A 16629-nucleotide genomic window follows, 5' to 3' on the forward strand; every position below is an offset into this window, starting at 1 on the left:
CCTGCCTTTTCTGTGCCACACCGCCACCCTTTAGTGTTACTACAGATTATTTCTGTAAGATAATCGACGGTGAGGGGATGTTTGCATAGGTGAGAGGAATTTCAGGTGCAGTGACACTCCTTTTTGTAATCATTCTCGTGCAAACAGGTTTTTTGTGGCCCAACATTTTTCAGCTGAAGAGAAAGTACCAGCATTTACTGAAATCACGAGGTCGTGAATCAAGGATCAAGTGTGGCTGAGACAGAGACAACATTCATTCTGTTACAAGACACTGAACCATCAAAATGATTTTGAAGCTGTTATTTTAACGTAAAAAAAAAGTGACATAATGTTGCTTTAAAGCTGGAGGAGACAATTTCAGAGAAAATTGTATCATTGGGTCTCGTTGATGAAGGTTCTCAGTCGTCCAGGTCATGGTAAAAGTCCAGTTGCCTACGATACAGCACTTTAAATACTGAGGCTTCGGGTCAAGGGTCAACTCTCTTTCTCCAGAATCGCTTATTGCACCTTTAAGTTTTGTGTCATATGTACAGTATTGTTACTCTCTAGCTCTTTAAGAACAACATATTTTTAAACTGTAGAGATTGAATACTAACAGATATATAAATCAGTAAATCAGGTTTTCTTATCTCATTGTTTTTCTTTAACATGACTGAATCCGATTTACTGTACTAATGTGAGTGAGTCAGATAAATACCTCTGGAGTCACTTCACTTCCCCTGACTTCAATAAAACAATTTCCGGTTACAGTGAGGAAACGTGCCAAACATGCAAGACCTAGAACATAATATGCAGACATAAGTACTGTACAAGGAGCTTGGATCATGTGCATGACTGCAGCTGTTGACTCAAAGCCCAGTTATGCACTGCTCCCGTGTAGTATCCTCATTTGATAGTGAAAACTGGCTATTTGATAGCAGCTTATGTTTGAACAATGATCACAAAGCTTGTCCAATCAAGTTTATACCAGCTCAGATATATTGCCTTAAGAAAATGCTGTGTGAGTCAGTGTCGTCCCTCCTGAAAAACATACTTTTATCAGAAAGCATGTCCTGATGTGACATGTTTATTGGTTTTTCATTTCTTCTTCTTTTAAATCTTCATTTTCCCTTTCAAGTTTTTTTCTTTTAATCACTTATTTTGGTATTTTATTAATTTCTCTCTCTAAGAAGCACAGAATATGAAATGAATAATAAACCTCAGTGGTATTTACAGTGTTATGACTTCAGATAAATCACTCACAAGCAAAACAGTCCATGGAAAAGTGTCCTGAATTACCATTGTGAAGTGTTCGAACGTGAACGTGTTCATACGCAGTTTTGGAGTAAGGAGTTGGTATTTAGTTCTGTTATGTAATAAAACAATTCAGGTTAGGAAAAAATGCATCGGGCTATATAACTCTCACACTCGGACCAATCCGGACCAAGCAGGACCTCCCCACCTCCCATCAGCTCTCCACACCCACTTTTCTTCAGTTTCAAAATGGAACAGCCGGCAGAGACCAGAGTCAACACAGAAATCTGCTATCAAGAACGAGAACATGAACAAGAACGACCACATTTTACCTCCTTCTTCTTTCTGTAGGCTCAGTCCGGATCCCTTTAGCATTTCACACTGACACATTCTGCAGCTGTTTGCTTTTATGTGTGTGCATACTGTACATGTGCAGTTGTGTGTTTTTGACAGCTACATACTTTGAGTCGGTCTGTGTGTAACACACGGGGGGGGGCCAGAGAGGAAAGATGTGGGCCTGACTTTCTGTGGGAATATTTAGTCATGTTTTAAGCGCCTTGTAACCTACAGACGATCAGCAGTACTCAGATCAAATAACACTGTAAAAAATACTCCACTACAAATAAAGGTACATCAGAAAAATGTATTTAAGTGTCAAAATTAAAAGTAGTCATTCTGCTTTTTGGATAATACTGCTGCATTGATGTGTATGTTGCATTTTAGTGTTGAAGATGTTTAAGGTTGAGCTCATTTTAACTGCTTTTTATACAGTTTGGTTTAAGATCTTCATATGTTTTTTATGCTGTTGTGAGAACCATGAGCTCAGAAAAACAGCCTGATTTCAGCTGTGTGACGATATTTTCCCAACTAATCCAAGAGGGTTTTGAAAATGTTTATTTAGCTGAAGGTCTGGGAGAACTTTTTCAACTCATACAGGGAAACTTAATGTCTTTAGTTTATCACAAAATTCAAACTCAGCACATCTGAACGTGGTTTTCACTGGACAGGAGGGGTATAAAAATGGAATCTAAATGTAATCGAGTGAAAAGTAAAGATTTCCCCTCTGAGATGTAGTTTAAAAGTATCAAGCTGCATAAAACGTAAGCTCAAATGTATACTCAAGTGCAGTAATAAAGTAAATGTACTCAGTTACATTTCACCACTACTGACAGTTTAACACCTTCTTTTATTGTAAGTGCATTAATACACTTTGCAGAACTTATCAGAGAGACAGGTTTGTGGTTTGACGTCAAATTCTCTTTCAAGGAACAAAAGTTTGGTTCACCAGAGCAGTTTAACTCTCACTTCTCACTACTTCTACGACTCCCTTGGGTGCGGCATGGTGATTCACTATTGCCGGCTGCATTGAATACGTGCTTGCTGCCCACGGTAAGCAGTTTTCACAGTGACTATCACTAGGTGGTGCACTTTGGCTGTGACTCTCATCACCACAGCTCAGAACTCTGTTGTATGGGAAGGGTGTGGCTGTGTGGCTATCTGTTACATTTGTCAAGTCAACTGAGAAACACATCGACCCCATGGAGACTTTATTACATTGTCTTTTTTCTCTCGTCTGACTCGTGGACTTTGTGCGGCCTTGCAACATTTTTTTGTTATCATTTCTGCCAGTTTGTTTCTGTATTCAGTAATCAGTTGTCTGAGGCACAGGTAAGGATAGGAGAAGCTTGTTTGCTGATGCATTTTAACAGTCAGTGTTTTTTCAAGTAGCTGTTGTTATTCTTTAGCTTGTTAAAGAGCAGTCTAATGTTCAAATAAAATGAATCAAGCGCAGACGTGTTGTTTGTATTGTGTGAAATCCCATAAATGTGACACCACACCGTGACACCTTTCTGTAGCACATACGCCCTTTATAATTATGCGTCAGCACTAGATTCATCTTCTCATTTTCCAGCATAAGCAATTTGCACATGAAGTAGACAAAGCAAGCTTTCTCCTAATACATCTTGAGTAACTGTACTATTGGAAGGAGCAAAGGTAAGTCTATTAACACACCGACTTTTGTTTACTCAAGCTACTTTTCCGATGAAGGGATATAAGAGTCAATATGCACCGCTGATAATTCAATATATAGTGTGCAGGTCACACACACACACACACACACACACACACACACACACACACACAGGAGTAATCTGACCCCTCAACACATTTTTCTGTGGATGTCAAATCGCTGAGCAGGATGAGATAATGCCTGTGGAGGGGTGTGGTACATGGAGAGCAGGCTCTGTGTTGCTACATACAGGTTCACATCTGTGATTCCTAGTTACCAACTCTACACAGAGCTGCTGTTGCTGTGTATTATTATATCTGGCAGTCTGTAAGCGGTCTGTAAGGGTTTTTACAGAACAATGTCATATGCTTAGATATTGAGCAAGAAAGAACTGATTAACTTCTCACACATGGGTGGATACAGCTTTTAACTAAAAGTCATATAACTTGGAACTGATTCACAGTTCACTATCAAACACTCCTATTGAGACAAGCCCTCTTATGGGCCCAGACAAACAGAGGTCAGTCCTGCTTCTGTGCCAAGAATGTTGTGCAACGTCAACGAAGACAATAAAAACCCACAAATCTTTTAATTTTAACTAGTTTTATTTAACTTAATTAAAGTTTAATTTTATTGTTACACTGTAGGGCTACTACTTTAAGCTGTGCGCTAAATGCTAACATCTGCATGATAACATTCTTACAGTGCTAATGCCAACATGCTGATGTTGGTATAAGGCTTACCATGGTCATCATCTCATCTATAGTCGGCATCTTCACATGAACAGTTTTACATCTGGGAAACACTGTCCATCCACTTTGACTAATTAATTTGTTAATCAGACGGTAGCCACACCCTAAAACATACCCTGCTGTAATCAAAAATTAAATCAACTTCATTTATATAGCACCTTTGCAGTGTTTCACAGAGCAAGATAAAAACAACACAGAAGTAGACTAAAGCAGAAATTACAATGAAGCAATAAAGCAATAAAAATAATAACAACAATAAAGCAATAAAAACATTAAAACTAGAAATATTAAGAACACAAATGATTAGGACTTAAAAACTAATCCAATGAATGATGAGGCACCTTAAGTAAAAGTCAGGCTAAAAAGATATGTCTTAAGGTTTCTTTTAAAAATGTCCACAGAGGTTGAGTCTCTGAGATCCTCAGGTGGACTGTTCCAGAGACTACGGCCACAGTGGCTAAATGCAGACCCCCCATGCATTTTTTTGGGTTAGGGTCGACTAGGAGACCGGCTGCAGAGGATCTGAGGGACCTGCTAGGTACATAAAAAGCATGTCTGAGAGATAGGCTGGTGCTACGCCATTCAGTGATTTAAAAACTTGCAAGGGGATTAGTATCAATTTTAAAACTGATAGACAACCAATGTTATGACTTTAAAATGGCGTTACATGTGATCTCTGTCTGGTCTTCGTTAGTACTTGGGCTGCTAAGTTCTGAACAAGTTGCTCAGCTTTTTTATGTAGACCAAACAAGAGAGCATTGCAATAGTCAAGTCTAGACGTTATTAAAGCATGCATATGTTTTTCTGTGTCGGCCTGAGAAAGAAATGCTTTAACCTTAAAGTTTCTAAGATGGTAAAACGACACTTTGGTGACATTTCTAACGTCGGCTTCAAAAATTGAGGTCAGGATCCAAGATAACCCCAAGGTTTTTGACCCGGTCCTTGGTATGAAGGGCCAAGAACTGAAGGTGTACAGACAGTCGCTCTCTCTGGGCTTTTCCCCCAAGTATTAAAATCTATGTCTTGTCTTGTCTTGGTGCATTTATGTCATGTAAACATTGCACTAACCTATCAATGGGGCTAAAATCATCTGGGGATACAGAAACTTATAACCGGATGTCATCTGCATAACAGTGAAACTAAATGTTATGCTTACTGATGACATTGCCAAGTGGTAGCATATAGAGATTAAAAAGGATTGGACCAGAACCCTAACCCCTGGGGTCACCAAGGGAAACAAAGACCTCCCGGCCAGTCAGATATGACCCAAGCCATCTTAGAACCCTTTCTGATAGACCAACCCAGTTTACTGTCTATTTTACTGGGAAGAAAATTCAAAATGTACATTTTGTATTGAAGAAAACTTGAAACTGGTGATTGAGACCATAAACCCTTTAAGAAACAGTTTATCGTGGTAGAAAATCAAGTGAGAAGTAGGTCCATTTTCTCATAAGCTTACATACAAGCAGGGAGCTGGCTGTTAGACAGAATGCAGGTTTAAAGCACTTCTGCATTGGCCTCACGTTTCAGAACTGCAGGCTCCAGCCATATTTTATACAGTCCAGGGTCCATGTATTAGCTATGAATTCAAATTTACCAAAATGATCAGGCCGTAGGGTCACTCTCTCACTTTGTTTACGGTTTAACTTAACATTTAAGTTTGTTTAAGGGAAAAACACATGGCAGTTTTGTCAAAGTCAAGATCTCTTATGAACAGTGGTGTTTGTCCACACTCTGTTGTAATAATCATCTACGAAAAACAAAACATTGCACAGGCATATCTCACATTACATTTGATCTACATTGATAAAAAATGTTTCTTTTGATTAAAAACTAACTGGTATCATTTAATCTGTAGGCTATAATTCAACATGTGGACTTGACAGCTGCCTATTGTTGTTGGGAGTACGACCTCCTTGTGTGCCAGCAGCAGTGACAAACCTCAAGGTGCTAAAATAAAGATGCTGATGTGTTATCTTGACATGACATTACATGATGTGCCAACTTTTCAAAAGGGAAGTGATCATGTGCGAAATACATGGGAACACCAGGCCACCTTCATTCCCACTGCACGTCGAAACTGACGGCGAGGACACTGAATTAGTCTGCAGTCAGGTAATGCAGGAATCCAGACCATCCGGACCTCCAGACAATAGATGAGATTTAAGTATGAGCGGTGACACCTACACGCCAGTTGCTACGCGGCAAACAAGTAGTGGATTATTTTGATGCTGTTTTGAGACTATGGTAACTGTAAGGTGGTGTGCATAAGGGAAGAAACAAAAGAGAGGACTTCCTCTCATGTCTGCTATTGTTTTAGCACTGAATGGAAACAATCCCTCCATTCTTTACTAAAGGAAACTCAGAACAGAACATCATGGAGGAAGTATTCAATTATTATTACTGGAGGCTCCCTGTTAAATGGCATTGTGAGAGTACTTCACAGTGTCAACCTGCTACAAAGTCATTAATCACCGGTGGTTTGGTGCAGATTTATAAGCTTCAAATATTGAATTTGTGTTTTTTTAAAGTTACTTTTGGCACATTTTCTCTGTGAAATCTGTAGAATGCACTGTTATAAACATGACACTGCATGAAAGACAAAATCTGTCCAAAAAGTGTTGAGCAACCTCCTTTGCTAACAAGATATGGGATCTTATCTTCAGTTTGACTCCACTTCTTTCAGTATGCAGTGGGATTTGAAGGGTGGGGTGGAGGTTATAACTGATGATGCATGAAAACCCCCCACGAAGAACAAGTGGAGACACCTTATGATTTAGATATAGTTAGAAGGAAAGATTTTGAAGATTAATGGGATTTACTTGTCTAAATCAGTGACTAGTCAAGAATAAATATGTGTTTATGTTAGGGTTTACTGGGAGTCCTGCAGGCCCTGTTTGTTTTAGATGCATCAATATCAGGAACTTTGTTCTCAATCCTGCTGAGCCAGATACCAAAAAGAAGCTCAATCTGCATCTGAGGTTCTCATGAGAAGCTGTAAACACACAGTCATTACATGTCCTACTCAGTCACCATAATAATTACAATACAACTGAGAATGGTTGCATTGATGCTACAAATAAAAGAGGAAAAAGAGGAAGTGGTGGGGTTCCTTGTAAGATTGAAGAGGGGATTTCAGCCAACCGTGTGCATGACTCATAAGGTTGGTTTTAGTGAAAACACCCATCTATGGTCTCCAGCCAATGTGGACATGAAGTCATCCACTTTGCTTTGACAGATTGCTAATGTGAGGCACTCATTTGTCTTCATCCTACTGTGTTTAACGCTATGTTACAGCCGATAACCCAAGCAGTAAGGTATTTGCCCGTTTCTCTGCACCTGAGCACAAAAAGATTTCTTAGAAGTTAGAAGCTCTCCTTCTGTCTCCTGTTACGTGTGCTAATCTCTCAAAACAGCTGTTGTAGTTGCTTGTGAAGTCCAGAAACTTGCCATAAAAACTGGGCAAAAAGCTGCGGGCATCCATGTTTTCTCCTGCAGATGCACTGCGATGCATTTTGATTGGAAGAAGAGAATACCAACTTGTAAATATCCACTTGGCTTGCAGCATTTGTCCTTATCTGCACCCATGAGACACCTTGCTGCACCTCCCAGGGTTTTGTGTATTTTTCCCCTCTGAGCTCCTGGGAGTTCTTTTCTTGTTCTCAGGGAGGGTCTTAATTTGGAGAAGTCATTTTTTTAGTCAGTGTTTTCATAATGTGAGTGCTGACAGGCCCGCTGAGACTATATATAACAGCCATTAAAGGCTACACAAATAAACTAAACTTGTTTTTAAGCCCAATCAAGGCAAGAGCAAGGTCTTTGACCTGAAAAGTATTTGTAATATATTTGACTGTTTCGTCTTCTTCACTGGCAGCCTCACAGTAACCACCAAACTCCAGCACCTCTAAGACTATTTCTCCTGATAATGTAATGTCATTTTTACTTTGCTTTCTGTTTAAACAAGATATGACATGTTTTATGAGCTTTAGCGACGCAAGTAGGTGGTTTATTTGTACCTTTCAACAGAGACGGATTAGCTGTTTCCACCTGCTTTTAGTCTTCCTGCTATGCTAAGCTAAGATAACCATCTCCTGGCTCAATGTTTATGTTGGAAGACTCTCAAAGGACTAAGTGGCACAGAAGGTGAGTGTGAGGCAAAAAGGAAAGCAGACAGACAGGGTCATTTCAGTGATTTATTGCCAAAGTGAAGGCATATGTAGGCTCACAGACGGATACTCAACAGCAGGTACAGAGCCTGAATAGATGTATGAAAAAGTTCCAGTTGCTTGCTGGCAAAAACAGAACAATATGACAATATAATGATATGAAAGGAGAACATCGTATCTAGGGCAGTGTATGTGATAAGTGACTGACGTGGGACTGAAGTGCAGGTGGGGAGATGGGCGGGGCAGCTCATGTGAGGGGGATAAGGTGATTGCAGGGCAGGTGGGAGGAAAGTAACAGGACTGTATTTATACGGCACTACCAACCACTCTAAGCACTTTACAACACATGCCATATTCACCCATACACACACTGTGGGGTTCAGTGTCTTGCCCATGGACACATCAGTGTTCAGACAGGATCTGGTGGGCCGGTGAAAAATCTCAACTGAGGGACCTCCAGAAGTGCAAATGCAACGACCTGCAAGGTGAAGGTCAAGTGATAAATGAAAACAGCTGAAAGTGTCAGTAGGCTGGTTTTACAGAAGCCTTGCTAGCTTGTTGTGCTGTACAAGAAGGTAAACAGTGAATAATCCACAAAACAACTGTATTAAAATATCATAAAAGTGTACAACAGAGGGTAAACGCAGTAAAGCTTGTTAATTAACCTGCTGTGTTTCTCTTTTCTCTCACGCCTGTTTTGACAAATTGTGTTGAAAAATGCAACATTTTTAAATGTAGAAACAATGATTAACTAACTAAAGATGTGTAGCAACCTAACCTCCTTCCAAACCATGACATTATCTCCATTATGAGAATCTGTGCAAACAAAACTTCTTGTTAATCAAGTTTTGGAAAACAAAACTGAAGGATCCCTTTAATGTAAGTTATTTTTAAATTTCTGTTTTACTATTCTTTTATCACATAATCTCCCCTAATCCTTTAATGCGTGGCTCAGCCAGCTTTGTTCACAATGTCTGGAGTTTTTTCTTTTACTTTTTGTGCCAAGGCACACCAAAGAGCAAACCAAAACCCAAAGGCACACCTGCACTTCTATCTGTGCAAAATAGCCTTTGTAACATGTGTTATGGAGCCACTCTGTACACATGTATTTTTGGTTCCCTTGGAGTTTTTTTAAAGGATTTTTTTTAGGATATTGAATGTGCGTCTGTATTAGGAAATAAATGTATACAAAGACGTCATATAGTAAATTAAAAACGTATTAATTACTTGGTTGTCTATGGCTGTAACAAAATCCCACAGGTGCTGCACACCATTTGGGAACAGCCACTCTGGAAATATATCAGACAGTGTTGAAAACACAACTCAGTGTCACTGCTATTAATATCCTACACAACAAATGTCTTTTCAATGGTAAGTTCCTACTGTACAATAATATCTCATCTGGAACATTTTCTTAATAAAAGAGTCATAAAACATCATTCACAAAATGACAGTTGACAGACACTTAAAGGTTCATTTTTTGACCTAAAAATTTACAGCATAGTTATCGAAAACATTAACTTATGCAGAATCGACAAATGGCGGCCATTTTCCTCTAACATCAGATTCAGTGTGGGAAGCTCAACACTATTATCAAAAGGATATGCTGTGCTCCAGGTTGCATTAAATCCTAGGGAACCTGACAAATCGGGATTATTTTACCGCTTTGCGTTTGACCAGCAGCCTAAAAGACAGTGGGTAGTGAGTATCCAGAATTATTTCTTTATTTCTAGGTAAAACAACATATTTGATAACACATTAGCTACTATTAGACAGAAGCTAACATTGCATCATCTTCTTCGCTAACATTACCAGTTGACAGTGTTATACAACACGATAAGAAAGGGAAAAATTAATACTGAATTATCAACGCACATGTTAGGCACATTTATTTAAGCCTGGAAGTAATTTACACTGAATAAATGTTAATAAAGATTGCAATGTAATATTAGCTGTCTTGCTAACTTTTCACCTGACCTCAGAAATGTTCTGGTTAGCTAACCATTGTCAGAAACTTTAACGTTATGTGGCATATTTACTATCAAATATATGGTTATGCCTTGAAATAGATCCAAGTGTCCCTCCCCTTTTCACAGTCCATTGTCTTTACAGCTCCCGATCAATCAATCAGGAAGCTGTGAAATGATAGTCAGATGATGTCAGAGTCCCTACATTTATACAACTTGCAACCTTGAACACAGCTGCATGAAATTTGAGCGTCCCATCCTGAGCATGACGTTAGAGGAAAATAGCTGCAGTCTCTGATTATTATCCTGAATTAAAGGTACAGTAATGGCTGAGAAAATGTGCTTCTTGTTTGCAGACACAGGTTTCAAAAGAAATCCTCTAATTTGTCAGCAAGCACTGCATCTGTGACCAAACTCCTTACTGTCTTTAGATAGATTACATAATGCAGCTCTGGCCTACACACAGTACAGTAAGAGGCATGATTCAGTTCTCCCTCTGACTGAGAAGTGACCCACATGTGCCTCCCTCACCTCCCCCCAGCTGACACCAGATGTTGCACTATATGAGCACAGAAAACTGGCCAGAGCCCAACTCTGAGATAAGGCGGACACATGCACACATTTCACACATTTGTGTATGCACATGCACATGCACATGCACACACGCGCGTGCACACATGACCAACCACCCACACATTTGCCCGTGTACACGAACACAGAAACCACACAGAAATCCCTCGAGGCGCTCTGTCTCATCCCTCACACAACCTGCGACACAGGCCAAAACCAACAAAGTGAACTGCACATGCACACACACAAACACACACAGGATACAGGACTGAGGGGGGATGTTGCGTGTGATATGGTGAACAATGGGGTCTGCTGAAAACAAGGCTACAAAGTCTTCATGCAGCCGTCAATCAGTAATGACTTATTCCAGTCTCGTTTTTATCTCTTTGACTGCAGTGACATTTATAAATACCAAAGGTTGTAAATTAAATTGTTTTCTATCACATAATCCCTAATTGCTCCCAGAGTAACAGAATGTTCCTATAATTTAATGATGCTACAAATAATAATTTTGCAATCAAGTGATGCCTGAAAATGTTTTTTTGCTCGTCTGTGTCGGTGAAAATACACAATGACTGTGAAATGAAATGCTTGTTTTGGATTAACTCGACTGTAAGTGATCTTATCATCATGGGCGATTTCCCACAAAGGAGCACTGATGAAAGATGTTATTTGCAAAGTGCTTAATGTGAATGTTGACTTATGGCGGGACATTAAAACAATAACTCTACGTCTTTTCTATTTGCATTAGGATAAGAAATGACTGGCGAGACCAGACCTTCAGGTATTTATGAAAGCTTACACGAGTCAGAGATGCACATGGATACACACAGGCACATATATGTGCACACACAGGCACATATATGTGCACACACTCGAAGAGACTAACGTAAACTTCACACATGAACAAGAGAGCAGAAACACACACACACGCATTCCATAACAGTTTCCTCACAGGAGTGGAAAGAAACCGAACCCCGGTCCTTAAAGGAAAACAAATGGAGGTTCTGCCAAGCCAGTGGCTGAAGTGTAAAGGAAAACTCCCTCCCTCCCCCTCTATCTCCCTCCTCCCAGCCAGGCCCGCCCTGGGTCCAGCACTATATCAGGAGCCAGCCTCCCTCTATCAAACTCCACAGTCCTGCTAAAGTCTACAGCTGTACAACGGTCCTTTCTCCTCGTGTCCTCTCTTGACCAGCAGACAGTCAGCCATCATGTCTTACAGCTTCAACATGTCCAGTGGTCCATCCGTGATCTCCAGACAGAGCCGCAGCTATCAATTCAGCTCTGCTCCTCAAAAGGCTCACAGCGTGTCAGGTAGCAGCTTCAGAGCAGGCCCACGCATCTCCTCTTCCACCATGCGTACCGTCTCCTCTGGGTTTGGAGGTGGCAGCGGGTTTGGAGGTGGCAGCGGATTTGGAGGTGGCATGGGCGGTGGCTTTGAGCTGTCCAGTGCCCTGGACCAGAGCAACGTGCGCCTGAACGAGAAGGCCACCATGCAGAACCTGAACGACCGTCTGGCCTCCTACCTGGAAAAGGTCCGCTCTCTGGAGGCGGCAAACTCCAAGCTGGAGATTCAGATCAGAGAGTACTACGAGAAGAAGGGCCCTGCAGCAGAGAGAGACTACAGCAACTACTGGGCCATTATCAACGACCTGAAGGACAAGGTATAGTGTGTGCCAGCCTCAACTGCTCAAACACCAGACAAGTCAAATATTTGCTGTGCTGTTAATGATTACCAAGGGAGGGAATTAAAAGGGCAGTCACAACTAGAGTCTGCATGATCCCTTGTGCTCAAGAATCCTTGCCTTGATGGACAATTAACAATAATGTACAGTATGATTTGTAAAAGCTCGAAATAAATAAGAAAAGGTTGTTAAGCGTGTAGGGGAATACTGTGCATGATAATACTGCAAAGGGTCCAGTTACTATTTAATTGAGACTTCTGACCAACTCCTGTTGTTGTTCCTCTCTAAAGATCGCTGGCGCCACCATCGGCAATGCCAACATCCTGCTCCAGATTGACAACTCCAAACTGGCTGCGGATGACTTCAAAATCAAGTAAGCACGACCTATCTTCATATTGTAAATGTCCCCTGAGAAGGGTTTGAGTCGTCTCACATCACTGTTCTCTCAATCTTATTAGATTCGAGCATGAGATGATGATGCGCCAGTCGGTCGAGGCTGACATCGCCAATCTCCGCCGCCTCCTGGACCAGACCACCTTGACGAAGGCTGACCTGGAGATGCAGATCGAGGGCCTGCAGGATGAGCTGGCCTACCTCAAGAAGAATCACGCTGAGGTGGGTGATGCACACCTTCAAGCTATAATGACTCCTGCTCGCTAACAGGAGCCTGCGGATCTCTTTGAAACAAATAGATCTTAATGCCGACTTCTTCTTCCCCCTGGTTTTTCAGGAGCTGGCAGCACTGCGCGCCCAGCTCACTGGCACAGTCAATGTGGAGGTAGATGCCGCACCCCAGCAAGACCTTAACAAAGTCCTGGAGGATATCCGTGCCCAGTACGAAAACATCACTGACAAACATCGTCGCGACCAGGAGTCCTGGTTTAATGAGAAGGTAAAAAAATGTTCCCATAAACAAAGGCTCCATATCCCACACTTTGCAAATGACTGGGTTTACTCCCTCAAGTGTCTAACATGTAATTACACATAATCTCCTGTGAAACTACGACAAGTAAATCTCCAAGACTTCTTCTTCACAACTGTGTCTTTGTTTCTCGCTCCAGTCGGCCACCCTGACCAAGGAAGTAGCCATCAGCACTGAGACAATCCAGACGTCCAAGACAGAGATCGGTGACCTGCGGCGCACACTGCAGGGCCTGGAGATTGAGCTGCAGTCTCAGCTCAGCATGGTGAGGAAAAAAAAAAAAAAACATCTGTTCACATCTCACTGATCTTGCCTTATATGAGCAAAATCCCTGGATCGCTGTCTTGTCAGGGGAAATGAAGAAACAGACACTGATAGAGGGTAAAAGGGCAAATGGGAGGGAGGCTTCATTGAAAGAACGAAGGGAGAGAGAGGAAGATAAGCATGATGGGAGCTGTGGGGAGGGGTGGGGAGGCCTCCTCCTGAAGAAAACATTTCACAGACATCTGCTCAAATTCTGGAAGACATAAAAGAGCTTGAAGAAAGCTGAAGGAATGCTGAACTGGGTGACCTAAAGTCGTACTCCTGTGAGTTATCTGTGCCCAGCTGGAGTGAATCATTTAACACTCCCTGCAAGAGCAGCCCACTGCTCCTGTGTAACAGTTGTGGAGCAGCTTAAAGACACAAAACCATATACGCCTAAGTTAATTACGCTTCCATACATGAATGGAAAACGCCTCACAAACACAGGCCCGCTTTTGTGTCTGTCTGACATATATAATCCAAGGTGTGGTTGGTGGTCATGTGCATGAATTCAGCTCGCTTTTCCTTCCCACCTCCAACAGAAAGGGGCTCTGGAGAACACATTGGCAGAGACAGAGGCTCGTTACAGCGCCATGCTCGCCAGCTTCCAGACCACGATCAACATGCTTGAGTCAGAACTCGCCAACGTACGCAGCAGCATCGAGCAGCAGGGCCAGGAATACAGGATGCTGCTGGACATCAAGACCAGGCTGGAGCAGGAGATCGCGACCTACAGGAGCCTGCTGGAAACAGAAGAGTCCAGGTAGACAGAATCACACAGGAGCAGGGATTGATGAGACCATTTAGACCAAAATACACTCATTTTTTAATTTAAATACGCACACGGGCACTTCACTTATCGTTTTTTCTCTACTTTTCTCCTCCTTCTTCCTCATTCTAGACCGATTTCTACAGGTAAGTGACGTCTGCTTCAACAAGACATTACATAACGACAGCGCAGTCAGTGTAGTAAAAGCTTAAAGCACTGCCATCAAGATTTTTTCCTTCTTTTTTTTTTACAGGGGGCTCAAAGACCACAGTCACAACCACCACTGTGCGCACTTCCAGCTAGGAGGTCCAACTGGCAGGACAAGCTGTTCTCAGACACACACAGACACACACACACACACACACAGTTTGACCAATAAAAGCTGTTACACAAGATGAGTGAAACCGAAATGAAGGAAACTGAGAAGGAGAAAAATGAGACCGTTGAAAGTGAAGCCTGTATTAAAGTTGAGGTATGAAACATCATTTGTGGTTAAGAAGAAGTGACCTACTTTGTGTGTTTGTGTGTGTGTGTGTGTGTGTGTGAGTGACCTGTCTGAAAAATAAAACTGCTGGTGAATACAAGCTCTGTTGTTCTGTGACTTTTCTGCTCTGTTAGAAAAACTGAGTACTTTTTCAATAACACCACTCTGTTTGTGCAGCCGTCATGGCAACTGCATTACACTCTGGGAGGTGGGATGGGGAGTTTAGGAAATCAGCATTACGCAACAGGGCTGATGTCAGGAAAGGGAGAACAATGGTTAACAGCCCCAGTGTGGAAAGAATTAGGATTTTAGAGAAAAGACCGCTCAGAAAGCTGCTCTCAGAACTTAAACAAAGCAAAGAAAACCTGAAGAAAAGTAAAAGTTATATGTCTAAATAAAGTGAATGGCCCTGGGGGTTTGCCCGGAGAGGTTTTTCAAACACGACACACCCAAATGGTTGACTAATCTTTGCCCTGGTGGCTTTCAACACTGTGTTACATGAAGTCTGTCACCTAGTAACAAGAACACAGACGGCAGAGGACAGAAAAACTGAGCTGGAAGGCAAACACTGACTGAGTGAACAAAGAGGGTCATTGTGGGAACAGGTGCTATCTGCCCTGCACTTTGGACTCTCTTAAGAACTATGATTGATGGCCAATGAGTAATTAGCCGTTATGACAAAGTGTTGTGAAGGGTGGGGCCCCTCAGCTGCTGGTGACTTAATGTATCTACATGTGGTTTGTGTTTGTGTGTGGAGGAGGGAGAGGCCTTTGAGTCTTTGCACTCTGGACAGGTCAGCAGTTACGGCCTCTGAGATTACAGTGAAATCCTGTGAAGAGTTCATAATTCTCAAATGATGGTGTAATGTTGGTTTTGGAGAGGAAAGACATTAGAGGGAGGATCAAATTGCAAACCCTCTGAGGAGCTTCACCCATATTTGGACCCATTTTGTTGCACATCGGCGTCTCCCCCACACTGTTGTGAAGATAGTTGATGACAAAACCTTTCCAGCTGAGCTCGCTATTTGACATGAAATTCCACAGCAAAGGTCATAAAAAGATGTGGCAGACCGTTTGCCCCAGATAAGTGTTTAACCCAGTAGGCCTGTCGAGGGAGAGCTATGCAAAGAAGTAACTGAAGATCTGATTACAGGCAAATGAATGCCAAACCATAGCAGTACTTGTATGTTTTTTTGTTTTATTGTGGATTTTCCCATGTTTGAATTATGCCACCATGCCTCCCTTTTTTTGAATCACTTTCATGTGAGTGGTATTTGTTTCAGCTCTTTCTGTACAAGATGAAGAACAAATTGCTAAAGGTCTCCCAATATGCACAGCAATGTTCACAGTGATAGTCCAAATCTGTATTAGGTCTTAAAGCCAACTCTAATTACGTGTTATATAAATCTACCAAATGTCCAGATAAAGAATAGTTTAGTATTTACGAAGGGAAATTACCTTGGGAAATACAAGCCTATATGCCTCCTTTGTAAGAGTTAGATGATAAAGATTGATACCACTCTCATGTCTGTACTCTAAATATGAAGCTAGAGCAAGGAGATATTAGCTTAGCTTAGCATAAAGACTGGATACAGGGGGAAACTGCTAGCCTGGCTCTGTCCAAAGGTAAAAACAAAAACACCCTCCAGAAATTATAAAGCTCACGTTTTAACATATGATGGTATCTAGTTTGTGGGCAAGAAATGAATCATGTAAAACCATCACAAACCAATTTTCTTTTTTGAACAGAATAAAAATATGAGATATA

The 16629-nt window shown here is 41.5% G+C and overlaps 1 protein-coding gene across 1 annotated transcript; it reads left to right on the plus strand.

Moving 5' to 3' along the window:
- The first annotated feature begins 11818 nt into the window (after positions 1-11818).
- On the plus strand, positions 11819-14962 carry LOC311267792 (keratin, type I cytoskeletal 19-like). Its single transcript, XM_084371026.1, has 8 exons — positions 11819-12363; positions 12675-12757; positions 12843-12999; positions 13115-13276; positions 13446-13571; positions 14152-14372; positions 14511-14524; positions 14632-14962. Exons 1-8 carry the CDS (start codon positions 11911-11913, stop codon positions 14679-14681), a joined length of 1266 nt encoding a protein of 421 aa, XP_084227152.1. The 5' UTR covers positions 11819-11910; the 3' UTR covers positions 14682-14962.
- Positions 14963-16629: the final 1667 nt, after the last annotated feature.

Source organism: Pagrus pagrus (genome assembly GCF_965226575.1).
Source record: "Pagrus pagrus genome assembly, chromosome: 2".
Classification (NCBI taxonomy): Eukaryota; Metazoa; Chordata; class Actinopteri; order Spariformes; family Sparidae; genus Pagrus; species Pagrus pagrus.